Source organism: Coregonus lavaretus, assembly GCF_964263955.1.
Source record: "Coregonus lavaretus genome assembly, chromosome: 21".
Taxonomy (NCBI): domain Eukaryota; kingdom Metazoa; phylum Chordata; class Actinopteri; order Salmoniformes; family Salmonidae; genus Coregonus; species Coregonus lavaretus.
The window spans coordinates 11,148,477-11,174,511 of NC_140008.1; the positions used below are offsets into that span (position 1 = coordinate 11,148,477).

The 26,035-nt window shown below is 44.5% G+C and overlaps 2 protein-coding genes across 2 annotated transcripts; one reads left to right on the forward strand and one right to left on the reverse strand.

Annotated features, from left to right (window-relative positions):
• Positions 1-902: 902 nt before the first annotated feature.
• LOC311149047 (bromodomain-containing protein 1-like) lies at positions 903-17,439 on the reverse strand. Its single transcript, XM_084186148.1, has 12 exons — positions 17,151-17,439; positions 14,083-15,464; positions 13,760-13,928; positions 13,161-13,292; positions 11,968-12,096; positions 11,518-11,830; positions 8,637-8,906; positions 7,979-8,476; positions 7,746-7,872; positions 7,389-7,519; positions 2,685-2,833; positions 903-2,512 (listed from the first exon to the last, which is right to left on the reverse strand). Exons 2-12 carry the CDS (start codon positions 15,444-15,446, stop codon positions 2,498-2,500), a joined length of 3,297 nt encoding a protein of 1,098 aa, XP_084042274.1. The 5' UTR covers positions 15,447-15,464; positions 17,151-17,439; the 3' UTR covers positions 903-2,497.
• On the forward strand, positions 16,236-20,317 carry LOC311149053 (uncharacterized protein). Its single transcript, XM_084186155.1, has 2 exons — positions 16,236-16,440; positions 19,178-20,317. Exon 2 carries the CDS (start codon positions 19,540-19,542, stop codon positions 20,161-20,163), a length of 624 nt encoding a protein of 207 aa, XP_084042281.1. The 5' UTR covers positions 16,236-16,440; positions 19,178-19,539; the 3' UTR covers positions 20,164-20,317.
• The last annotated feature ends 5,718 nt before the right edge of the window (positions 20,318-26,035 follow it).

Here is a 26,035-nt window from a genome sequence, read left to right on the forward strand (position 1 = left end):
TCCATGACTCCTTCCACTCTACCAACACCTTCCAGCCTCCAGTGCCATCCTTTCAAGACTGGTCTCTTTCTTACACTACTATCCAACCTTCACACATCTGTTTCATGTGTCACTTTTGCAGCGTGTCTTTTTGAGAAATATCTTTGGTGGTTCTCTGAAGAACTGTTTGACCAAGTCTTGTGGATATGTGCCATAAGTGTTTATTAGGCTAGTTGTGCAAGTATGGTGATGAGGTGGCATGCATAAATAACACATTCTCAGACTCAACTGCTGGGGTTTTCTCAGGTAATTTCACAGCCCTCCGCCACACACACGAGAGGGACTGATGTCGAGCTAACGGATAATTAGCTCAGTGAAAAGTTCTCTGATGAGGCTGATGCTGGGAGATTGATCTTCACGGTTAGTTGACTTTCTCCGGCTCATTGCAGTCTTCCTCCCCAAACAATTACCATCCAATTGAGGGAGATGTAGGCGGTGAGAAGCCCACTGTTTATGCATGGACTATGTGCTGCACTGACATATAGTTCTGAAGAAAGGCATTATTTTTGCTATGTTCAGTCATTTTAAGAAAATAAACATACAAGATCAATGTCAAAGTTTATTATAATACTAGTGGTTTTGTAAGGCAATTACCAAGAAAATGGGCATGTAGGCTACTTGATAGCATTGGACAGAAACTTCTAATCTAGATCATGGTTATACTATCATGTATTAGATGAAGGTGGTAGGTGGCATTAGACTTGTGATCTGACCTGTTACACGCTGCCCCTTGGTAAACGTAATTGAAATTAAATTATCTCTGGCAGTAGACTTTTGCCATGCCATAGCTCCACCTTGTGGCAGTCTGTGTAATTGTCTCCCTTTCATATCATCAAACACAAAATCCATACAACACAAATCAGTTATTTAATAATTTTTTTTATTTTCAGTGTTTTATAAAAATACTGGACTTTGCCAGCATCTACTCCATTGGCTATAATGTGATTTTCCCAGAGAATAAGACTAGTAAGTCTATTTATAGAACGTCCATACGAAAATGTATTTTGGGAGAAAGAAAAATTATTCTACCCACTGCTACCCCAGATCCTCCCAACTGAATAAAAGGTCATGGATTCTATTCCCACCTTTAAGATTAATGCCTCAGGTAAAAAATAAAAAAAAAATATGCAAAAAGGGCCTCTACGGCAGGCTCCTAGTGAGCCATTAGTATCTCTTACGACTCTTTCTATATAAAGTAATGCATATACATTTCTCTTTTACAATAAATTAGTACAGGCACATTCACCCATGGTCATGGTCCCTGTAACACAGTCAAAACCATTGTGTACGAAGACAACGTTTTGCAGGTTGTTATTCACTGATCACACAAGGCAAAAAAAATTAAAATGTATGACAATCTGGGCAGCTGATTTTTGGTTGTGTGTGAATGATGCACATTCAGCTTTTTAAACACTGAAAGCATCTGATGTATACAAGTATAAAGATTTATATAAATATGTACACAAAAAAAACACACCAAGTCCCGTAAAACCATTATTGTATTTAAAAACACATTAATGCCAAGAGAAGCTTTTCCATAAACTTCGATAACTTAAGAAACCGTTAAAAAAAAGTAGCTGAAATAAAAAAACTAAAATAAATGTTCAATCAATACAGTATATATTTTTCCCTGGTTGAGTCGGTTGTAGCCTAGACTTGCACAGGTTGTAGCACCAGCAAATACTTAATATGCACCATAGTGCTGCCATGAATCACCCCTGCAGTATCAATAGCAAAAGTGAACACGCAGTACCAATAATAACTGAAAACAGAATAAATTAGTGTCAGGCCTTGTGCAGGTATTTACAGGGTTAAATCCAGGGCTGCTGCAGAGAGGAGATGGGAGTGAAGGTTGCAGCAGTCTTGCAGCACATTACAAGACAGAGACTCAACTCCGGCACATTCATCACATTAGACCAGTGATTTTCACAAGTCGGTCCTCGGACTCCGTATGAAGGTTTTTGCAGCCGCAAACCCAATTGCTTGAGTCCAGTTGCATAGCTCATTGATTCATTTGAATGTTGCAAGCTACAGTATTTAGAATGGAATAGATTAAAATGGAGCATACGCAGCGTGGCGTCATCCCCAAACCGTTTACCCATGAGCAGCTCAGTGAGGCGGAATGAAAACCTGCACCAAGAGACCGTTGGGCTGCTCCTCCACTAGAGGAGACCGTAAACACAATGAGGGGTGTGTACGAGAGGGGAATACCAGGGCTGCTGTGGAATATCAAGGAAAAGGAGTTAAGGATGGACTCTCCCTAGAGATGAGGGGGGTGTATGACCAGATTCAGTCCACATGGCAGGGCTCGCTGCTAAGCCCGTCCCCGACCTGGCTCAGGTGGCTCGTGGCGCGCTTGAAGGCGGTCTGTACGGCTTTACGGATGCCAGAGGAGCGGCCCTCCATCAGTTTGATCTTGTCCACGGTCTTATTGATACCAAAGGGAACCATCTTGGATCTAGGAAGCCATTGCCTGTCAAATAAAGTGACGTAGCGTTTGCATTATGCTACATCATCATATTACCTCTGACTACCATTGGAAATCAAGAAAACCTGAACCTGGGCACTTAAACTTGAAAATAAACTGTTGGCCAAGTTAGAAGATTATACAAATGGCGAACCATAGAGGGGGAGCGTCATCTCACCAGCTGTGCTTGTTGTCGAAGAAGTGGACGAGGAAGAGTTTCTCTTCGGACCTGTACTGCATCAGCTCTCCGACCCTGAGCACGTCCAGAGGGGGCAGGGAGACCCCGTTGTGGTGACACCCCGCCCTCTGCATCTTGGGGTCTATGATCTGGGAGGGAGGGACGGAAGGAGAGAGAAGTGATTGACTCTAGTGGTCTGAAAACAAGAGGACGCAGTGAATCCTGGTGATGAAGCAGAGGTTCAGACCGGTGGACAGGAACTGACATTAAAACAATTACACTGACAACACACTACCACACACGGATGCCATGCTACCCGAGTCACCCGGAAAGCTCTAAGCAATCTGTGTTACTCCTCCTCAGTGACTCCTAACACACATTCCATCCACAACACATTGGAACTGAGCAGCTAGCTGCAGGGCGTGCACAAACACCAGCTACACCACTTACGATGAGACGAATGGATGGGAAATGAGACATATAGATGGCCAGTCTCTGGGACACATGCTCTCACTCACCAAGGCGGGGTAGGAGGGATATCCACTACATTTTGCCCAAACTAGTTTAAGGGGTTCAGCACTAGCGGACATCCAAATATTTCCGTTGCCAACTTCTACGGAAGCAGGAATAACGACAAGCAAGTTATGGGGTGTTCACTGCAAACAGACAAGAATACTACTCTAAAAGCCATGCTCACACTGATAGGGAAAGACAACACCAGCACACAAAAAACAAGAATGTACTTTCACACACAGGGAAATATTACAGGGCATCAAAACAGTGAAATACAGTGTTAGTCGTATGAATTATGAAATAACACAAGGTCGATGTAGAGGGTAACCATTCCGCAGTTTGCGACCGAGAGGAGAAGACGACCGAAAACTGATGAATTATGTAGAGGAAGTGGGATTGATTAGTCTGGACAGGATGACAGGGAGACCATTGCTGCCTTGGGGCATGTCAGCTCAGGCCACTGGGACATAAAAGAATCCCAACCATAACCATGGCCCCAGTGCGCTGAGAGTCTCAGCTGTCTGCTGTCAAACAAACTCATGTTCCGTGCTCAGACGCAGTCTTACCAAGAACACACACATGCTGGCAAACACACATTCCTGTCTAAATCAATAAATATATATACAGTGAGGGAAAAAAGTATTTGATCCCCTGCTGATTTTGTACGTTTGCCCACTGACAAAGACATGATCAGTCTATAATTTTAATGGTAGGTTTATTTGAACAGTGAGAGACAGAATAACAACAAAAAAATCCAGAAAACGCATGTCAAAAATGTTATAAATTGATTTGCATTTTAAATGAGGGAAATTAGTATTTGACCCCCTCTCAATCAGAAAGATTTCTGGCTCTCAGGTGTCTTTTATACAGGTAACGAGCTGAGATTAGGCGCACACTCTTAAAGGGAGTGCTCCTAATCTCAGTTTGTTACCTGTATAAAAAGACACCTGTCCACAGAAGCAATAAATCAAATCAGATTCCAAACTCTCCACCATGGCCAAGACCAAAGAGCTCTCCAAGGATGTCAGGGACAAGATTGTAGACCTACACTAGGCTGGAATGGGCTACACGACCATTGCCAAACAGCTTGGTGAGAAGGTGACAACAGTTGGTGCGATTATTCGCAAATGGAAGAAACACAAAAGATCTGTCAATCTCCCTCGGCCTGGGGCTCCATGCAAGATCTCACCTCGTGGAGTTGCAATGATCATGAGAATGGTGAGGAATCAGCCCAGAACTACACGGGAGGATCTTGTCAATGATCTCAAGGCAGCTGGGACCATAGTCACCAAGAAAACAATTGGTAACACACTACGCCGTGAAGGACTGAAATCCTGCAGTGCACGCAAGGTCCCCCTGCTCAAGAAAGCACATATACAGGCCCATCTGAAGTTTGCCAGTGAACATCTGAATGATTCAGAGGAGAACTGGGTGAAAGCGTTGTGGTCAGATGAGACCAAAATCGAGCTCTTTGGCATCAACTCAACTCGCCGTGTTTTGCGGAGGAGGAATGCTGCCTATGACCCCAAGAACACCTTCCCCACCGTCAAACATGGAGGTGGAAACATTATGCTTTGGGGGTGTTTTTCTGCTAAGGGGACAGGACAACTTCACCGCATCAAAGGGACGATGGATGGGGCCATGTACCATCAAATCTTGGGTGAGAACCTCCTTCCCTCAGCCAGGGCATTGAAAATGGGTCGTGGATGGGTATTCCAGCATGACAATGACCCAAAACACACGGCCAAGGCAACAAAGGAGTGGCTCAAGAAGAAGCCCATTAAGGTCCTGGAGTGGCCTAGCCAGTCTCCAGACCTTAATCCCTTAGAAAATCTGTGGAGGGAGCTGAAGGTTCGAGTTGCCAAACGTCAGCCTCGAAACCTTAATGACTTGGAGAAGATCTGCAAAGAGGAGTGGGACAAAATCCCTCCTGAGATGTGTGCAAACCTGGTGGACAACTACAAGAAACGTCTGACCTCTGTGATTGCCAACAAGGGTTTTGCCACCAAGTACTAAGTCATGTTTTGCAGAGGGGTCAAATACTTATTTCCCTCATTAAAATGCAAATCAATTTATAACTTTTTTGACATGCGTTTTTCTGGATTTGTTTGTTGTTATTCTGTCTCTCACTGTTCAAATAAATCTACCATTAAAATTAGACTGATCATTTTTTTGTCAGTGGGCAAACGTACAAAATCAGCAGGGGATCAAATACTTTTTTCCTCACTGTATATATACACACACTCAGCAACAAAAAGATAATTTGTAAAAATCCAAATAACTTCACAGATCTTCATTGTAAAGGGTTTAAACACTGTTTCCTATGCTTGTTCAATGAACCATAAACAATTAATGAACATGCACCTGTGGAAGGGTCGTTAAGACACTAACAGCTTACAGACAGTAGGCAATTAAGGTCACAGTTATCAAAACTTAGGACACTAGAGGCCTTTCTACTGTCTGAAAAACACCAAAAGAAAGATGCCCAGGGTCCATGCTCATCTGCGTGAACGTGCCTTAGGCATGCTGCAAGGAGGCATGAGGACTGCAGATGTGGCAAGGGCAATTAATTGCAATGTCCGTACTGTGAGATGCCACTACAGGGAGACAGGACGGACAGCTGATCGTCCTTGCAGTGGCAGACCATGTGTAACAACACCTGCACAGGATCGGTACATCCGAACATCACACCATCGGGACAGGTACAGGATGGCAACAACAACTGCCCAAGTTAAACCAGGAACGCACAATCCCTCCATCAGTGCACTGACTGTCCGCAATAGGCTGAGAGAGGCTGGACTGAGGGCTTGTAGGCCTGTTGAAAGGCAGGTCCTCACCAGACATGACCGGCTATGGGCACAAACCCACCGTCGCTGGCCCAGACAGGACTGGCAAAAAGTGCTCTTCACTGACGAGTCGCGGTTTTGTCTCACCAGGGGTGATGGTCGGATTTGTGTTTATCGTCGAACGAATGAGCGTTATACTGAGGCCTGTACTCTGGAGCAGGATCGAGTTGGAGGTGGAGGGTCGGTCATGGTCTGGGGCGGTGTGTCACAGCATCATCGGACTGAGCTTGTTGTCATTGCAGGCAATCTCAACGCTGTGCGTTACAGGGAAGACATCCTCCTCCCTCATGTGGTACCCTTCCTGCAGGCTCATCCTGACATGACAATGCCACTAGCCATACTGCTCGTTCTGTTCGTGATTTCCTGCAAGACAGGAATGTCAGTGTTTTGCCATGGCCAGTGAAGAGCCCGGATCTCAATCCCATTGAGCACGTCTGGGACCTGTTGGATCGGAGGGTGAGGGCTAGGGCCATTACCCCCAGAAAAGTCTGGGAACTTGTAGGTGCCTTGGTGGAAGAGCGGGGTAACATCTCACAGCAAGAACTGGCAAATCTGGTGTAGTCCATGAGGAGGAGGTGCACTGCAGTACTTAATGCAGCTGGTGGCCACACCAGATACTGACTGTTACTTTTGATTTTGACCCCCCCCCCCCCCCTCCTTTGTTCAGGGACACATTATTCAATTTCTGTTAGTCACATGTCTGTGGAACCTATTCAGTTAATGTCTCAGTTGTTGAATCTTGTTATGTTCATACAAATATTTACACATGTTAAGTTCGCTGAAAATAAACACAGTTCACAGTGAGAGGACATTTCTTTTTTTGCTGAGTTTATATACTACAAATCTTAGAACTTGTTTACCAGTCAGGCCAAGTCAGGACAAAAAAAGCCCCTCTACTTAGCCTGGGTACCAGTCTGTTGTGCTAACATTCCAATCCTTGCCACTCCTTGTCATGCTAAACAAATGTTTGGCATATGACAAGGAGTACATATAGTGGAATGTTAACAGAAAAACAGGTCTGGATTTCAGGCTACCCTCTACTTGCCTAAGCTGAGACTTGCGGTTCATTGGAAGCTAATTCATGCACAGGATTCCTTGATGTTTACTGGCCAATACATTTTTGGAAAAATGGTAGAATTCCAAATTACTCTCAGAATAAAACTACAAATAAACTAATACGAATAAGCTTTTGGTGACAGGGCAATGGCAGAGGACTTAGTTAGCTATTCCAGAAAGAAATGTTAGACCGCTACCACAAAAATGGATACATGCATCATTCATAATGTAAATCCCTCCTGGCCTTTATCTCCTGAAAGTGTGTTTGTGCTAAGAACCAGTGTCTCACCTGCTGCAATCTTAGAGGCTTTGGTGAAGTCCCCATTTTCGATACAGGTGATGAGTGCGTTTTTGTCGTCCACTGTGCTCCTACGTGCCATGGATGGCCTTCCTTTCCCACTTTTCGGCACACTGACCGTGCTGCAGGAAACAAAGGGAAACAGGGGAAGCTAATGTGCCAGTAGTGGAGTGCAACATCCTGCCTTCTACCACAAATGGCTCTTAGAGCATACGCTGGATATAAATGCTAACATGGCACTGTGATGTAGGCGCACTGCTAATCCTGTACCTGGTGTTACACAGTAGAGTGCTGCCGGCAGAGAGAGGCTGAATTATTACTAATGTGCTGAGGTGTCAACAAGCATACCTGGTCGTACACAGCACGCTGCCGCTAGGGGAGATGCTGGACTCAGAGGTGCAGCGCCTGCGAGGCTCCAGTGGCCTAATGGGACTGGCTTCACACTCCGGCTCGACGACAAAGCCGTTAGCTAGTCCTGGAGACAAGAAAAAACTAATGGTCTACACACAATCTTGCATCTCCAATACGACAACATTTTGCATGCAAAAAACGTGATATTTTGATTTTACACTGGGCTTTACCTGTGTCAAGGCGCTTGATGGGGGATTCCTCCTCATCCTGGTCACAGTCTCCACAGGCACTGTGGGTCCTCTTCCTGGGTAGGAGGAGAGTCTCCAAGCGAGGAATGACCACAGAGAGGAAGGTTTTAGTGCCCAGCAGCGGGGAGCCGAGCGGGTGCTCAGCTGTCCTTGGGGGTTTCTGAGGGCTGGCATTCTTGGACTTGCGAAAGAGCACGTTGGTTCGCCTGTTGCCCGTGCTAGAGGGCTCTGCGAGCGTGGAGGTGGCCACGACACTGAGGTGACTGTCGGGGACAAGCGGGTTAGAGATGTGCCCGTTGAGAGTTTCCCGGGGTACTGAGGTAGCGGTCTTGACACCGTTGCACTTGGAGGTCTTCTGGCTCTTGTCCGCATTGGATTTGATGGGCTTGAGCATGGGAGGTTCTGAATGACTGTCTGAGTTGACAAGTGGCGGCGACAAGTTCAACGGCTCTAGTTTCGGTGGGGGCAAAGACTCGCCTCCTATACAATCAAAACAGAATCACAGTAGGAAATGAAAACATCCTGACTTGTGGAATAGACAAGCATTAGCTAATAGCCTACAGTTCATCAAATAAGACATCAAAGCAAGGAGAAAGCATTATTTAACCAATTATTTGCTTTTAGACCACCTGGTACGTACCATCTTCCTGTGTGCTGTGTCGAATGGGGGGCAGTGGTTTCTCCTCAGTCTCTGCTGGTTTCGGTTCAGAGGGGGTGGTTGCGGGGCGTCGCATCTTTAGGTTTATTGAGCTGCGAACATCTGTGATGGTCTTTTTGAGCAGCTTCAGTCGCTTGCTGCGAGATGGACTGGACTTCATGGCACTGCTCATGTCCAGCTTCTCCAGCAGCTCTTTCAGTTGCTCTTCCAAAGACATGTGCTGCCGGTTGGCTGGGTTTAGTATCCGGTCCACTGCAAGACACACAAACAACAACTTGATTGGCTGAGCTCAGCTGTGGCCCCATTCCGAAATGCTACAGTACCATAAATCAATAGTTGCCTGGTTGTTCCTTAAAAGTAATTTCCTCTCAATCTTAAATAAACATGCCCCATTCAAAAAATACAGAACTAAGAACCGATATAGCCCCTGGTTCTCCTCAGACTTGACTGCCCTTGACCAGCACAAAAACATCCTGTGGCGTACAGCATTAGCATCAAATAGCCCCCGCGATATGCAACTTTTCAGGGAAGTTAGGAACCAATATACACAAGCAGTCAGGAAAGCAAAGGCTAACTTTTTCAAACAGAAATTTGCATCCTGTAGCACTAACTCCAAAAAGTTTTGGGACACTGTAAAGTCCATGGAGAATAAGAGCACTTCCTCCCAGCTGCCCACTGCACTGAGGCTAGGAAACACTAGCACCACCGATAAATCTACAATAATCGAGAATTTCAACAAGCATTTTGCTACAGCTGGCCATGCTTTCCATCTGGCTACCACTAACCCGGCCACCAACTCTGCACCCTCTGCTGCAACTTGCCCATGCCCCCCCCGCTTCTCCTTCACACAAATTCAGACAGCTGATGTTTTGAAAGCGCTGCAAAATCTGGACCCCTACAAATCAGCTGGGCTAGACAATCTGGACCCTTTCTTTCTAAAACTAGCCGCCGAAATTGTCGCAACCCCTATTACTAGTCTGTTCAACCTCTCTTTCATAACGTCTGAGATCCCCAGAGATTGGAAAGCTGCCGCGGTCATCCCCCTCTTCAAAGGGGGTGACACTCTAGATCCAAACTGCTACAGACCTATATCCATCCTGCCCTGCCTTTCGAAAGTATTCGAAAGCCAAGTTAACAAACAGATCATCGACCATTTCGAATACCACCGTACCTTCTCCGCTATGCAATCCGGTTTCCGAGCTGGTCACGGGTGCACTTCAGCCACGCTCAAGGTCCTAAACGATATTATAACCGCGATTGATAATAGACAGTACTGTGCAGCCGTCTTCATCGACCTGGCCAAGGCTTTCGACTCTGTCAACCACCGCATTCTTATTGGCAGACTAAATAGCCTTGGTTTCTCAAATGACTGCCTCGCCTGGTTCACCAACTACTTCTCAGATAGAGTTCAGTGTGTCAAATCGGAGGGCCTGTTGTCTGGACCTATGGCAGTCTCTATGGGGGTGCCACAGGGTTCAATTCTTGGGCCGACACTTTTCTCCGTGTATATCAATGATGTCGCTCTTGCTGCTGGTGACTCTCAGATCCACCTCTACGCAGACGACACCATTTTGTATATATCTGGCCCTTCATTGGACACTGTGTTAACAAACCTCCAAACGAGCTTCAATGCCATACAACAATCCTTCAGTAGCCTTCAACTGCTCTTAAACACTAGTAAAACTAAATGCATGCTTTTCAATCGAACGCTGCTAGCACCCGCCCACCCGACTAGAATCACCACTCTCGACGGGTCTGACCTAGAGTATGTGGACAACTACAAATATCTAGGTGTCTGGTTAGACTGTAAACTCAACTTCCAGACTCACATAAAGAATCTCCAATCCAAAGTTAAATCTAGAATCGGCTTCCTATTTCGCAACAAAGCCTCCTTCACTCATGCTGCCAAACATGCCCTCGTAAAACTGACTATCCTACCGATCCTTGACTTCGGCGATGTCATTTACAAAATAGCCTCCAACACTCTACTCAGCAAATTGGATGTAGTCTATCACAGTGCCATCCGTTTTGTCTCCAAAGCCCCATACACTACCCACCACTGTGACCTGTACGCTCTTGTTGGCTGGTCCTCACTACATGTTCGTCGTCAAACCCACTGGCTCCAGGCCATCTATAAATCACTGCTAGGCAAATCCCCGCCTTATCTTAGCTCATTGGTCACCATAGCAGCACCCACCCGTAGTCTGCGCTCCAGCAGGTATATCTCTCTGGTCATTCCCAAAGCCAACACCTCCTTTGGCCGCCATTCCTTCCAGTTCTCTGCTGCCAATGACTGGAACGAATTGCAAAAATCTCTGAAGCTGGAGACTCTTATCTCCCTCAATAACTTTAAGCATCAGTTGTCAGAGCACCTTACCGATCACTGCACCTGTACACAGCCCATCTGAAATTAGCCCACCCAACTACCTCATCCCTATATTGTTATTTATTTTGCTCTTTTGCACCCCAGTATCTCTATTTGCACATAATCTCTTGCACATCTAGCATTCCAGTGTTAATACTATTGTAATTATTCTGCACTATAGCCTATTTATTGCCTTACCTCCATAACTTGCTACATTTGCACACACTGTATATATATTTTCTGTTGTATTTCTGACTTTATGTTTTTTTTATTACCCCATATGTAACTCTGTGTTGTTTTTATTGCACTACTTTGCTTTATCTTGGCCAGGTCGCAGTTGTAAATGAGAACCTGTTCTCAACTGGCTTACCTGGTTAAATAAAGGTGAAATAAAATAAAAAACAAAAAAAAAATAGTTGGATTCAGCAAAGGGTCTTTACTTGATTTGGCTGTGGACAGATTAATATAGAAGTAAACATATGTAGACCATGTTCTTACCATCGTCCCAGGAGAAAGGGGGAGGAGCCTCCACCTTGGGTTGCTCAGGAAGGTGCATCCCGCTGGCAAAGTCAAAGCCGAGTCGCTCAGCCTCCCGACGAGTCTTCCGGAGGATGGCCCCGCCTCGGTCTTGCAGACGCAGAGCGGCTTTATGGAAGAACGTGTCCTTGGCGTTGTACTTCATGCAGTTGAATATGATCTGGTCGAAGTCAGCCTCAAACTCCTCCAGGCTCTTGTAGCCGTGGGCATCAATGCGCTTCCTCATGGTGGAGAAGTCCATTGGCTTCTTGATGTGGTCCAAGTAGTCAGGCACCTGAGAGGGATGGGGAGATGGCAAACAAAACATGATGCTGAAAGAAAGGGTACCCAAAGAATGAAATAGAAATATATAGGCATTTTTTTTTCAATTTGTGAAAGTAACATTCTATTGTGGGGTGTGGGGGACCTTACCTCTTTAACGCTGACAGGCTGGGCAAAGATCTTGGCTGCGTCCTTCTCCTGAAGCTGGTCCAGTACGGCTCGAAGTAGAATGTTTAAAGGTGTGAGCTGTACCTCCAGAACGGACTGTTGGAGCTTCATCTGAATGGGGACAGGACAGAACACAAAGCTGTAGCAGTATACTAATATTTACTAAGGCTTCCAAAAACCAATCCTAAAACCGTTTTAACAACACAAGCTAGGTTTCCATCCAACTGGCGACAGATTTCCATGCAAATATTCAAAAATATGCATAAAGAAAATATGCGAATTTTCCCACCAGTGGTGTGTTTCCACCAAACAGACTTGTTGAGGATAACAATCAGCGTGTGATGATGTAGTGCACACAAAATGTATGTTTTCATGTGCCAAATACAAATCTAAAGTTCAATGTGTTTCCATCGCATTTAACTCTACCGATAGTTTTGTCACAAAAACTGTTGCGTTATATAGCAAATGTGCCTTCTCTGGTTTTGGCACGTGCGCTCTAGCCAAGAGCTCGCCGATACAGTGCAGGAAGGCTGTGCGGGTAGGCTAGTCTACATAATGAGATTAGAATGGATATGAGCAAGAATAATTTTTATTTGTCAAACAGCAGTCAAGCATTAATCATTATGTCACCAGAATAAGACCCTCGATATTTATTGGAAAGGAGCATCAAGAGCACTGTGCACTTTCACCACCCTGTGAATTTCATCGTAACTTATTTCATCTGTAGCCTAGTAAACTGCATGGTTTCTCAAGTTGTAGTGGGAGAACCACACACCATAGTATCGCGTGACTCCAAGTTTACTTCGATATGATGGTTTTTATATCAATATTTGTACATAAAAAGGCGTTTCCACCGCCATTTCTCACATAAATAATTTTACAGACAAAAAGATCCCACCATGTCGAACGAACAAATTATCTGTCTGTATTTATAACATTGTACTGAAACCTGTTTCCATCACAGCTGTCGTGAATTTTACTTGATTTTATGCAGTATGACTTTACTCGCATAAAATCTGTAGATTGAAACATGGTCACAGATTCTTTCGAAAGGAGAGGAAATTATTTTTACCACATTTTACTTATAGGAGGGCTCACACAACTATCCATTGATATGATGTCACAAACATTCTTATTTCACTACTGTGGAAACTAAGAAAACCAATTCTCTGTACCTCCTCTCTCTTTAGCTTCTCCCTCTTCCTGATCAGTTCTAGCAATAGGCGAGCTCGCTCCAGGTCTTGGCGTAGGCGGTGCCATTCCTTTAGCTGCTCCTTCATCGCTTGATTATCCTCCACCCTGCTGTCCTGTAACATCAGAGTTCAAAAAGGCATTTTAATGTACATTCACAAGACATCAATCTCAGGTAATGGGGGCAGAAAATGACAAGGAGCTACCTTCTATGCACACTGGCTGTGAGCCATTTTTAATATGGCTCTGACTAAAATAAACTAGGCTAATTTTAATTACATTTCTTCTCTTTTTTTATAGTCTATACTGAAATGAATAAATGGCCCATCTCAATTTATATATGTATTATATTATGTAGTGTCATGTATATTATGCATTTTATTTGTTGTGTTTGGTTTCCTGTTTGGACCCTAATAAAATACTACTATAATCTAAAGACGTTTGAGAAAAAGGCCTAGACACAGGAAACGTCTCATCTTTATCAAATCAATTATTAGCCTGCTTTATTTTTGATTTTCGAGCATCTGAGAAAGGTTTTAAAACACAAGAAATGTCATGAAAGTTAATGAACAATTAGACTGACCACTGGACTGACCAGCTGCTCTGGTTTGGGGGACTGGGGGTTGGCCTGTAGCCGCCTGATCAGTGGAACGCCGTTCCTCGACTGTCTCTTCTGCATCCAGTAGCTCAGGACCCGCTCCACAAACGCCTTCTTCTTCTGGACAGACACTTGATTGAGGATCGTGTCGAAACTGAGGGGGGGAGGGTATGTATGTTAGCATTGGTCAGACGCAGGATTATTCTTTTGAATGCCTATTTCACCCATCAATTGGGAGGTTTGTAATTTAGGAAAATATTTAGAAACATTTGGTTGGTAGACAAATGAAGTAAAAATAATATGCCTACCTGCTGGGGGTTATACTAGGCCCAGGCGCAGCGGGAGCTTCTTCCTTTACCTCAGGCACCACCACTACTGTCTTATTCTTCTTCAGCCACCCTTTTAACCTCCTCCTCCCTCTTTTGTCACCCCTCTTGTGACAGACACCGTTTTTAGCATGGCCTTCCTCGTAGATGGCGAGGGGTCTCCAGGTGCACCCTTTAGGAGTGTGAGCGGAGCAGAAGGCTGTCTTCTTCACAGAGAAAGTGGGCGAACCGGTCTCTGTGAATTCCTTGACAGGCTCCATTTTCATGTAGAGGCCGGCCTTTTGGGCACAGCTGACGTGGAAGGCTGTGTAACAGTTAACCTTGTGACACTGGATGCAGGCCCCGGCACCCTTCTCCTTGCAGAGATAGCAGGTGAGCTTCCAGCGGGCGGGCGGAATATTGCTGACGCCGTCGATGGGCTCGATGAAGACCGTGTCAGAGAAGCCCACCTCTGGCACCCACAGGGCACACACCACGTGGCCCCAGCGGTCGTCATCAGTCTTCTTCAGGGCGCCGCCCTTGTTCGGGCAGAAGACACACTCAGCGGGCCGTGAGGGGCACTGGAGGCAGTGGCGACACAGCCACTGGCCCTCTGGGATGTAGGGAACACCGTAGCACTCCTGGTGCACGGCCATGTTGCAGGAGTCACAGAAGAGGATGACATTGCTGTCCTGGCCATCTCCGTCCATGCAGATGCAGCAGACAGCGTCCTCGTCGATGAGGGACTGGGGGTCACTCCGACCCTGGCTGTCAAAGAAGGACTCCTTCTCAAAGCGGTCCATAAGGAACTCAAAGAGGTTCTGGGACACCTGGCTGACGCCCTCACTTTTCCTCTTGTCGTTGAGCAGATCCAGCCAGGCGTAATCCTCCTCATCCATGTCGTATTCCACCTCCTCATCCAGCTCTTCAGCAGTCTTCTCACAAAACTTATAATAGATGGAGGGCCTCCGAGACACCGCGGGAAGGTTGTACTCCACAGTGCGAAACTTGGGTTCCAAGAGGGCACTCCCTTGCGGGGCAGCTCCGTGCGTGGTGGTGAGGGCAGTGTTCCTCTTCTGCTGGTTGTCTTTGAGCCTCACCGAGCGCACCAGGACTAGCTGGGGCTTCTCGTTGTTCTCCTTGTTGCTGTTGCACTCCATGATCTCTTGGGCCGTGGGGTCATCGTCGGTGATGACGTCCAACTTATCATATATGCTGATCCTGTGCACGCGGCCATCTATCTCCAGGTCCACCATGCGCTGGGCCTGGGCGTAGGTCAGGGTCTCCTTGTTCGGTGAAGGTTTGATGGGCGAGGAGGGCCTCTGGGGCGTGGACATGCGATTATGATGCCGCACTTTTTTCTTCATCTTGAAGACCTAAAGAAACTGCAACAAAAAAACGATTTGATTGAAATTTCACCTAGGCCAATACCAACCAAGATTGTAATAAATCATTATCCAGCCACAATTTCCCTTTCTCAGTTAAGTCTACTATTCTGATGAGTGGACATAAAATAAGGCTCTTCATTAACAAGACTAGGCCTAGTCTCGAATGTGGCGATGCTTCCATTGTGCAGCATAGCTAGTCCCGAATGTGGTGATGCTTTCCAAAATGTAAATGTAAAATGTACAGCACGGGGGGCCAGTATGAAAAATGTATGCACTCACTAACTGTAAGTCGCTCTGGATAAGAGCGTCTGCTAAATGACTAAAATGTCAAACAAAAATGTGAAACGTCTGGGGGGGCCGAGGAGAGGGTTGGGAAACCCTGGTGTACAGCATAACCATGTACATTTACATAGATGAAGAAAAAACTAAATGTCCCTTGTCTGTCATGAATGCTGAATAAAATTATTTGAACTTACTCTGACGATTGATTGTCCGTGGGGTTGGTCCTTCAGCTGGTCGAAATTTTTGACAAAATATCCACAGGGAAGTATTATTAAACCGACTAACGTTACAACATGTAGCTCAGTTGGTAGAGCATGGCGCTTGCAACGCCAGGGTTGTGGGTTCGATTCCCACGGGGAGCCAGTATGAAAAATGTATGCACTCATAACTGTAAGTCGCTCTGGATAAGAGCGTCTGCTAAATGACTAAAATGTAAACATGTGGGTCTCTGTATGCGGAAATAAAGATGTTTGCTCATGACCTAAGGCACGTGCACAAGACGGAAGTACATACAAGTGATGCATCCATACTAACCCAAGTCTTGCAGGTGTTTACATGGTTTTTCGTTTGTGCCAGAAATTTAAATGGCAGTACCTGCGTAATAAAAAGTCGGGTAAATAATAATTACCTGTGGATATTTTGTCTCAAATTTCGACCAGATGAAGGACCAAACACACAGACAACCGGTACAGTAAGTTCAACCGTAATTGTAGTCAACATTCAGGCTTTTTTGAACACTTGACAAGTTTTTGCGCTTTGTTTCAGACTATACCAATAATTGGTATCACAGTCTAATTAGGCAACCATGTAGCTAGCCTGGCTAGTCAACTGTCAGCGAAAAAGATCTAGCTAGTAATAATAATATAATAATAAAGTAGCTAGCTAATGTTAGTTAACTAGCTTGGCACTGCTAAATTGTGCTATCTACTTAAACACAACTAGCTAGCTACTTTAACGTAATGGTGCCTTTGCTATTAGGCTAGAAGTTAGTTAACTGGCTAACGTTTGCTAGGCTAATTTAGCGTAAAGTCAGTTTGTGGCCAACTAGCTAGCAAGTTAACTAGATTCAGAGCTAACGCGGTAGCTACCTAACGTTAGCTTCAGAATTTGTTGAACGTTGAGCCAGGCATAAATATAATATATTTATATGAAGCCAGGAGAGGGAAATCCCGTAAAAACACAGCGCCAGCGATATCACTTACCAAAGAGTTAGCTAGCTAGGACAGTTCGTTCACAATACGCCAAGAGGGAAATATGACGTCGGACTAAACAAGAATCCGAGTCGATTCGTTAAAGTTATTATTTTCCCCACTAGCATGTAGAATCCATTTGTATAAATGCTTTTAGGTCTGTCTGAAATGCATGTGTATGTGTGTGCAAAGGAAATGTGTCTATACCTACCTTTGTATTTTCAGTAATTCCGCTTTTGAAAACAGCAGCGCTTGCAAGCAATGGCGCCGAAGTGGCCTGCGCAGAGCAGCAGCAGTAAATCCACACGCAATCCTCTCATCCAACGGGCACCGCTCGAGCAGCTTTGAATTATAAATTTGAAAGATACCAAGAGGTATCCAAGACGACTGTCTAAATTCCAAATTCGATTCTATTTTAAACATAAATATTTTGGAAAAGCCACCAAATACTAGCTAATGTCCTTTTCCAACTGGCTAATAATCAATAGCTAGCAAGCTGCCCCTGGTTTCTTTTCCCAAACAACAATGCGGTTGTGCAATGTGCAGCGGCTCCATAGAGATAGATAGAGGACGCTACTGCACAAAATCCAGCTTTAGCATGGGCAGCGCCTTCTTCTTTAAGTTTTATTGTCGAATCGCAACCAACTGACAGGTGCATACACCGCCACCTACTGTACTGGAGTGTGAGGCCGGTCACGACCTATCTATACCACTATATTCTCTTAACTAACCCGGAATTTCTAATAATATAAAATAATTCCCTACAAACCTCACTACTCACATCACCGCCACGCAAAATATCACCCACTCACCATTCCCGTCCAACCTCTCTGACCCTGTCAAACAACCTCTCCCTTTCTACATCATACATTTCACAAAATAATAATACATGTTCAACCGTTTCCTCTACCATACATCCATTACACATTCCAGTTCCATGTTTCCCTATCAATTTCAAAGATGAATTAAATCCCGTATGCCATAATCTCATTTTACACAACATAACCTCTTCCCTTCTCTTCTCACTATATAACACTATCTCCTGTACAGATTTACAAATATCTGCCCTTACTACTTTTATCCCATTGTCTCTGCCAGCAATCAAACCCATTTTTCAAGAATCAATGTTTTAATTTCCCCTCTACCCAACTGCACCCGAATATCCACAATATTATTTTTCACTGCTCTTATTGCTATTATATCTACTATATAATTTCCATAAACACCTGTATGAGCCGGAATCCAACCGAACTGAATTTCAATACCATTTCTTTGTAACCCTAACAACACCGTCATTATTTTTAACCATAAATCCTCACATTCTGACTTTCCAGATCTTAAACTACACAAAACTGATGCAGAGTCTGAACATATTACTACTCTTCTTGGTTGCACCTCCTCTATCCATTGCAATTCAACAATTATCACAACCATTTCTGTTGATTATACAGATAAATCATTAGTTAGTCTCTTGCATAGATTAACATCAAACTCAGGAGTAAGTATTACCTGCTCCTGTCTTCCCATTCATGGGATCCTTTGAACCATCTGTATACACTGCAAGACAAGTAAAACTGATTACTAATATATTGATCCACTATTGTTCCTACATTATCTTCTTCACCCTACTGTTTAATTTCTTCTATCAGGCTAAGATCAACATGTGGTCTTGTATAAAACCACGGTGGCACATTTCCTATTGCCACAGATGGCCCTATACCAATATCTCTGTGCATATTCATCAACCCTTTTTCCAATCTCTGGGCCAAAACCCCTCTTGATATTGTTCATATTCCCAACAGTCTTCCAATACTGTCAATGTATGATGATTTACCGTACTACCCTTCAGTCTTGCCCAGTATGCCAGGGCTAGCTTAACTCTTCTAAGGGATAGTGGCATTTCCCCAGTATCTACTTGTAAAGCCTCAACCTGTGTGGTTTTAAATGCACCATCGCACATCCTGAGTGCCCTCACTTGCATCCTATCAAGGCGCAACAGCAATGTAAAAGCCGCAGAACTACAAAGTACCCATAATCTATGGACGATCTCATCAAAGTACGATAAATATTCAGTAAAAACTGCCACCCAATCATGACCAACTATTGTCCTCATAAGATGTAATCCAAACCAGTCAGGTTTCAGGACTGGTCATTCAACTGAGACTGCTCTTCTCTGTGTCACGGAGGCTCTCCGCACTGCTAAAGCTAACTCTCTCTCCTCTGCTCTTGTCCTTCTAGACCTGTCTGCTGCCTTTGATACTGTGAACCATCAGATCCTCCTCTCCACCCTCTCCGAGCTGGGCATCTCCGGCGCGGCTCACTCCTGGATTGCGTCCTACCTGACCGGTCGCTCCTACCAAGTGGCGTGGCGAGAAGCTGTCTCCGCACCACGTGCTCTCACCACTGGTGTCCCCCAGGGCTCAGTTCTAGGCCCTCTCCTTTTCTCCCTATACACCAAGTCACTTGGCTCTGTCATATCCTCACATGGCCTCTCCTATCATTGCTACGCTGACGATACACAACTAATCTTCTCCTTTCCCCCTTCTGATAACCAGGTGGCGAATGGCATCTCTGCATGTCTGGCAGACATATCAGTATGGATGACGGATCACCACCTCAAGCTGAACCCTGGCAAGACGGAGCTGCTCTTCCTCCCGGGGAAGGACTGCCCGTTCCATGATCTCGCCATCACGGTTGACAACTCCGTTGTGTCCTCCTCCCAGAGTGCGAAGAGCCTTGGCGTGACCCTGGACAACACCCTGTCGTTCTCCGCTAACATCAAGGCGGTGACCCGATCCTGCAGGTTCATGCTCTACAACATTCGGAGAGTACGACCCTGCCTTACACAGGAAGCGGCACAGGTCCTAATCCAGGCACTTGTCATCTCCCGTCTGGATTACTGCAACTCGCTGTTGGCTGGCCTCCCTGCCTGTGCCATTAAACCCCTACAACTCATCCAGAATGCCGCAGCCCGTCTGGTGTTCAACCTTCCCAAGTTCTCTCACGTCACCCCCCTCCTCCGCACACTCCACTGGCTTCCAGTTGAGGCTCGCATCCGTTACAAGACCATGGTGCTTGCCTATGGAGCAGTGAGGGGAACGGCACCTCCGTACCTTCAGGCTCTGATCAGTCCCTACACCCAAACGAGGGCATTGCGTTCATCCACCTCTGGCCTGCTGGCTCCCCTTCCTCTGCGGAAGCATAGTTCCCGCTCAGCCCAGTAAAAACTGTTCGCTGCTCTGGCACCCCAATGGTGGAACAAGCTCCCTCACGACGCCAGGACAGCGGAGTCACTCACCACCTTCCGGAGACATTTGAAACCCCACCTCTTTAAGGAATACCTGGGATAGGATAAAGTAATCCTTCTACCCCCCCCCCAAAAAAAAATAAAAAAAATAATAATAATTGGAAAGTGGTTATCCCACTGGCTATAGGGTGAATGCACCAATTTGTAAGTCGCTCTGGATAAGAGCGTCTGCTAAATGACGTAAATTTGCCCTTGAGCAAGGCACTTAACCCTAATTGCTCCTGTAAGTCGCTCTGGATAACAGCGTCTGCTAAATGACTAAAATGTAAAATGTAAATGTAATACTTTCTTACATTTAGTCTCAATACATGTAATATGATGTCTCCATGTAAGCTTTTCATCAAACCATAGCCCCAAATACTTAAATTCTGTTACCCTTTTCATTCATTCTCCATATAATAGAACCCTGACATCTTCCTTAATCTTTTTGTTAGCGAACAACATATGGCATGTTTTAGATAATTTATAACCCCATGATAAGGACCATTCATCTACTGCTACAACAGCACCTTGCATTTTCTCTGTTACATAAGGAATATTCCTTCCCCTTTTCGAAATGGCACCATCATCTGCATATAACGCCGCCCCTATACCCTGTCCAATATCCCCAAAGATATCATCAATCATCAACGTGAATGAGATAGGACTAATAGCACTACCCTGTGGAGTTCAATTTTCCACCTCATATTCTCTTGATAACTATGGGCAGCGCGATTGAGGACTTACCAGTTTGAAGTAGTCAACTTGGTGGGACTTCCTATGTGTTAAGGAAGTACCACATCATATGAGGTTGGTGGCGCCTTAATTGGGGAGGACGGGCTTGTGGTAATGGCTAGACTGGAGTGGTATCAAACCACATGGTTTCCATGTGTTTGATGCCATTCGATTTGCGCCGTTCCAGACATTATTAAGCGCCGTCCTCCCCTCAGCAGGATCACAGGATCTCAGCAGAATCACATAATTCCATCCAGGTCATCAGGAGGGATCAGCCAATTAGTTATACTTGTGAGCAAACATTCCATAACTGCAGGTGGCAGTACATCGCCAACCTTGGCTTTATACCTGTTCAAACAACACACTCCAGGTTTACCAACTCATAGAATGAGTAGAAGAAAATGGACTACTTCAAAATGAAGATGGTCTCAATGGTGCTGTGATCATTAGTTACCACAGCCACAAAGTTATACTCCCCAGCTATTTCTACAATTTATATTTTTTTTATGTGATTTTAAACCTAACCTTAACCCCACTGCTAACCTTATGCCTAACCATAACCTTAAATTAATACCAAAAAGCACATTTTGGTTTTTATAATTTGTCACGATATAGCCAATTTTGACTTTGTGGCTGTTGTAACTAGTGGAAACCATGGCGCTGCCTATGCTCTCACAGATGCCATATTGGGACAGATTACATGTAGCGTCCTCTAACTATCTCTATGAGCGGCTCTACCAGTTACGGCATGACTTAGTGACGTCCCAGCGAAAATCAGGAAGTTGTGAGGGTGAAGAAAATGGTATGTTCGACATTGCAGCCGACAGTTCAGGCGACTGCCGACTGACTGATCCACAAACCTTGCATCATAAATAACTGCTGGCAATTATATGTAGATCAGTCAGTCACTATTTACCCACAATGCATAATGGATTTGGTGGGGAGTGAGCCAGCAACTGGAGGGAACCCCACTAACCTTTCATCCCTAATGTGATGTGCTTAGGGGTAATACAAAATAAAAATGAACAATGATTTTCTTCAAAAGCCCTCTCTCTGTAGTTTTTGAAACTGAATTGCTTGTTGCAGATATTATCCCCAATAATGTACATCTAAATGTTAGGATGTAGGTCAATAATTTAACTGTCCTCAAACAACAAATCAAACTAAATTGCTTTTTGTCCCCTGTAGTAGATGTCACGCAAACACACAGTTGATACTGGATGTTAGGGCAGGGCGATATATCGAATTAATTCGAATCAATGTTTTAGCGTGATGTTGCAAATGCCTGTACGGCAATAATTAAAGTTTGTATTATTATTATTTATTTTTTATGAGCGTTTGTCTTTTTGGACTCGTCTCCTTCGATCATTCTGTGCTGTGTGCGCTGTGCACCTTCCCACTCGCACACAGACACAAAGCCCCTGCAACAACAAAGACGAAAGATCACTTCTTCCTCTCTGACAACAAGCAGTTTCAACTCGCTATTTGCATTTGATGAAAAAAAAATATATAGATATATATATCGTGAATGCCCATAAGTTTGAAAAAAATGGGGATATGATATTTAAGCCATATCGCCGAACAGTGCTGGATGTTCAGTATTTCCTCAGATGCAAAGAATTGTAGAGAATATATTAATTCCCCATGATGGCCACCTTGTGGCGCTATAACCAAATAAAAAGGTATCCATTCTCTATGAAATGAACCACCCCCTTGTAAACTAGGACCAGAGTTGGCATTTATCAAAGAACCAGAACAAGGAATTTTTCCATGTGGACAAATTGACAGATGCTACCTTTAACATAATCTTAACTCCAGTCCACCCTGTGATGATGCATTTTGTGAAATACCTGCTAATTTCACAATGTTCTGTTTCGTCACCAAAGTCATCTAAATGGAATTAATTCAGGTTACTACAAGTTCCTCTGCGCTATTCATAAAAGAAAGATTACACCTGCTCTACAGATATAATGTTCCAATAGAAAAGGAGGTATAGAAAGGGCAAGGAACAACGTGTTCCCTGATTCTGGGACAGAGCACAGGGCTCGTGTGTATATGCTATGGTCTGACTGCCAGTGCCGTTGTGGTGCAGGTGGTCAATTAAGGTCAGGATGACCATGAAAACAACACTGGCTAAGCACATTTACACAACATCGATAATAGAAACCTTGTCGAAGCAGAACAGGAACAAAGGAAATAACAATTTATTAATGCAGACACAGAGTTTATTTTTAGGTTTTAATGTTGTTTTTATTAGCAACTAGAAAACAGCATCAACGTGATTAAAAGTGTTTAAAACAGAAAGAAATGTGTGTAAACAGAAGATGATGGAAACATTGTTCTGACTGGGGGTGTGTTAGGCTTGCTGCCATGGTGTGTCTGGGTGTCTGAGCAGGAGAACTGCTCATTTTCCTTGTTTGTTTTTAAGGAGCAGAGTGATTCCAGAGGTAGTGCTGATGCATACCAAAGAATCTCCTGGCGTGAATGAAACTCCTGAGTTGAGGGAGGGTGGCTGGGGGTCAGGGTGGGGGCAACCTAAGATTAACTCCCCAGCTCTCGTTGGCCTTAGCTGGTGATGGTGGTGGCGGGACAGAGGCCAGGAAAACAGCAGGCCCTTGAGATTCCAGTTAGCCTCCTTGTCCTGTGATGATCACAGACACACAGCCCCTTCCTCTCTAATGCGCTCTCTCCCTTCTTCCGCCTCCATCAGCATTATTCCACTCTAAACTACTGTCAGTAAAGGCTAACAAAGTGAAGCTCTATCAGTCTTAGGCAGAGAAAATAACACCTATGGTTTACTTTGATGTAAAAAAAAAGTGTGGTTTTGTATGTCAAGGGGTTTCCCATACTCCATAAGCTGAATAGTTTCACCTGTCGTATATAAAACCACCCAAAGTTTATGTTGGAGGTTCCCAGATTGGAAGATCTAAAGCTGATCTAACTGGATCAAGAAGATGTTGGGCAGTGTTTGTTCAGTTGACTTTTATATTTTCTTTGAACAACGCATTCTCACTGTTCAGCAGGTGCATGAGGGATTGTGCGCAATGTGAACCTGATGCTGCTGTTTGTCTTGGATATCCTTGCTTGGCCATTTTCCTTGAGGTCTGTTTACAATAAACCTTGTACCCACAAGACAGAGAGGGACAACCGCTGTACTTAGGCAGAGGGTAGTGTAGAAAGTTCATTTTATTACGTTTCTTACAAGCATGGGGTAAAACTGTACTCTTTTCCACAGTACTTTTCTGTGTGATCTCGGCAACTCTATTTCCAGGCCAATATTGATTCATCTGGTTTTTGTTTCATTGGGAAGGAAGATCTGACAAAATAAGTTTCCTATTTGAGAACATAATAGGCTCACTCAGCAGAAGAATTTGACATGCACACCCACACCAACCTGGCTTCTCGGTGGGTGCTCACCAGTGGAGGCTGCTGTGGGGAGGACGGCTCATAATAATGGCTGGAATGGAGCAAATGGAATGGCATCAAACCATGTGTTTGATGTATTTGATACCATTCCACCCATTCCGCTCCAGCCATTACCACGAGCCCGTCCTCCCCAATTAAGGTGCCACCAACATCCTGTGGTGCTCACTATAACAGAGATTTGACTGTTTTCATAGATTATGACCACTATTGTTTTTATTTAGACTGCTCTGTGAAACATTCAGTATGATTTCAATGTTCTTTTAGATTAAATGTAATAACAACATGTTTTTCACTCAACTGCACAACCTGTTTTTCAATAAAACCTTTTGACAAAACAGACAAACTGTGATATACAGAGGCATTAATGAAGGCATTAAAGCACTCATTATACCATGAGAAACAAACCTGATTTAGTGCTTGATCCCCACTAGTTGGCGCAGTGTTACTCCATCAGTTCTTAAGGCAGTGTACGTGAGGTGTGAATATCTTGAATGGGAGCAATGAATGGTTTGAATGGTTTGAATGGTTAGCCAAACACACTTGGCCCCGAGAGGCCAGCCACCTGTAGGTGAATTTCATCTCCAGAACATGTTGCGGCAAAAAGCAGTAAAAAAAAAAGCAATAACATTTGACGATGATGCTAACACTCAACTGCAACAAGTGTTCAATATTCTACTACAATTATCCTACAACATTCAAAGTCATTGTCATTGTCTAAATCCCCTGCATGGGGTGGATTGGCCATCTGGCAATTCTGGCAAATGCCAGATGGGCTGAACCATTTTTTATTTGGGTGGGCTGGTCGAAAATGACACACATAGAAATATGTATTTTATATAAAAATAAAACTATGAAAAAGGTGACATGACTGGTGGCTCATGGGCCTGTTAAGTTTTTTTTTGTTATTTGTTATTTCTCTGTTATATTTATCTATAATGGGCCTTTGACTGATCAGTCGCACTTGCCATAGCCTAGCTCAAGACCAAAAATAAAAAAGTAGGCTACATACATTTACATTTACATTTTAGTCATTTAGCAGACGCTCTTATCCAGAGCGACTTACAGGAGCAATTAGGGTTAAGTGCCTTGCTCAAGGGCACATTTACGTCATTTAGCAGACGCTCTTATCCAGAGCGACTACAAATTGGTGCATTCACCCTATAGCCAGTGGGATAACCACTTTACAATCATACTATTTTTTAAAAATATATATATATATATATATATTTTTTTTTTTTTTTTTGGGGGGGGGGGGGGGGGGGTAGAAGGATTAATTTATCCTATCCCAGGTGTTCCTTAAAGAGGTGGGGTTTCAAATGTCTCCGGAAGGTGGTGAGTGACTCCGCCGTCCTGGCGTCGTGAGGGAGCCAGCAGGCCAGAGGTGGATGAACGCAATGCCCTCGTTTGGGTGTAGGGACTGATCAGAGCCCGAAGGTACGGAGGTGCCATTCCCCTCACTGCTCCATAGGCAAGCACCATGGTCTTGTAACGGATGCGAGCCTCAACTGGAAGCCAGTGGAGTGTGCGGAGGAGGGGGGTGACGTGAGAGAACTTGGGAAGGTTGAACACCAGACGGGCTGCGGCATTCTGGATGAGTTGTAGGGGTTTAATGGCACAGGCAGGGAGGCCAGCCAACAGCGAGTTGCAGT

What these genes read in the sequence shown, in the direction of transcription:
- LOC311149047 (XM_084186148.1), bottom strand. Translation starts at nt 15,446, where the DNA reads ATGAAGAAAAAAGTGCGGCATCATAATCGCATGTCCACGCCCCAGAGG. An exon ending in AGCCTGTCAGCGTTAAAGAG is followed by an intron (nt 11,831 to 11,967) that starts GTAAGGTCCCCC and finishes CATCCCTCTCAG; the next exon opens with GTGCCTGACTACTTGGACCA. An exon ending in CCCTTTCTCCTGGGACGATG is followed by an intron (nt 8,907 to 11,517) that starts GTAAGAACATGG and finishes TGTGTCTTGCAG; the next exon opens with TGGACCGGATACTAAACCCA.
- LOC311149053 (XM_084186155.1), top strand. Translation starts at nt 19,540, where the DNA reads ATGACGGATCACCACCTCAAGCTGAACCCTGGCAAGACGGAGCTGCTC.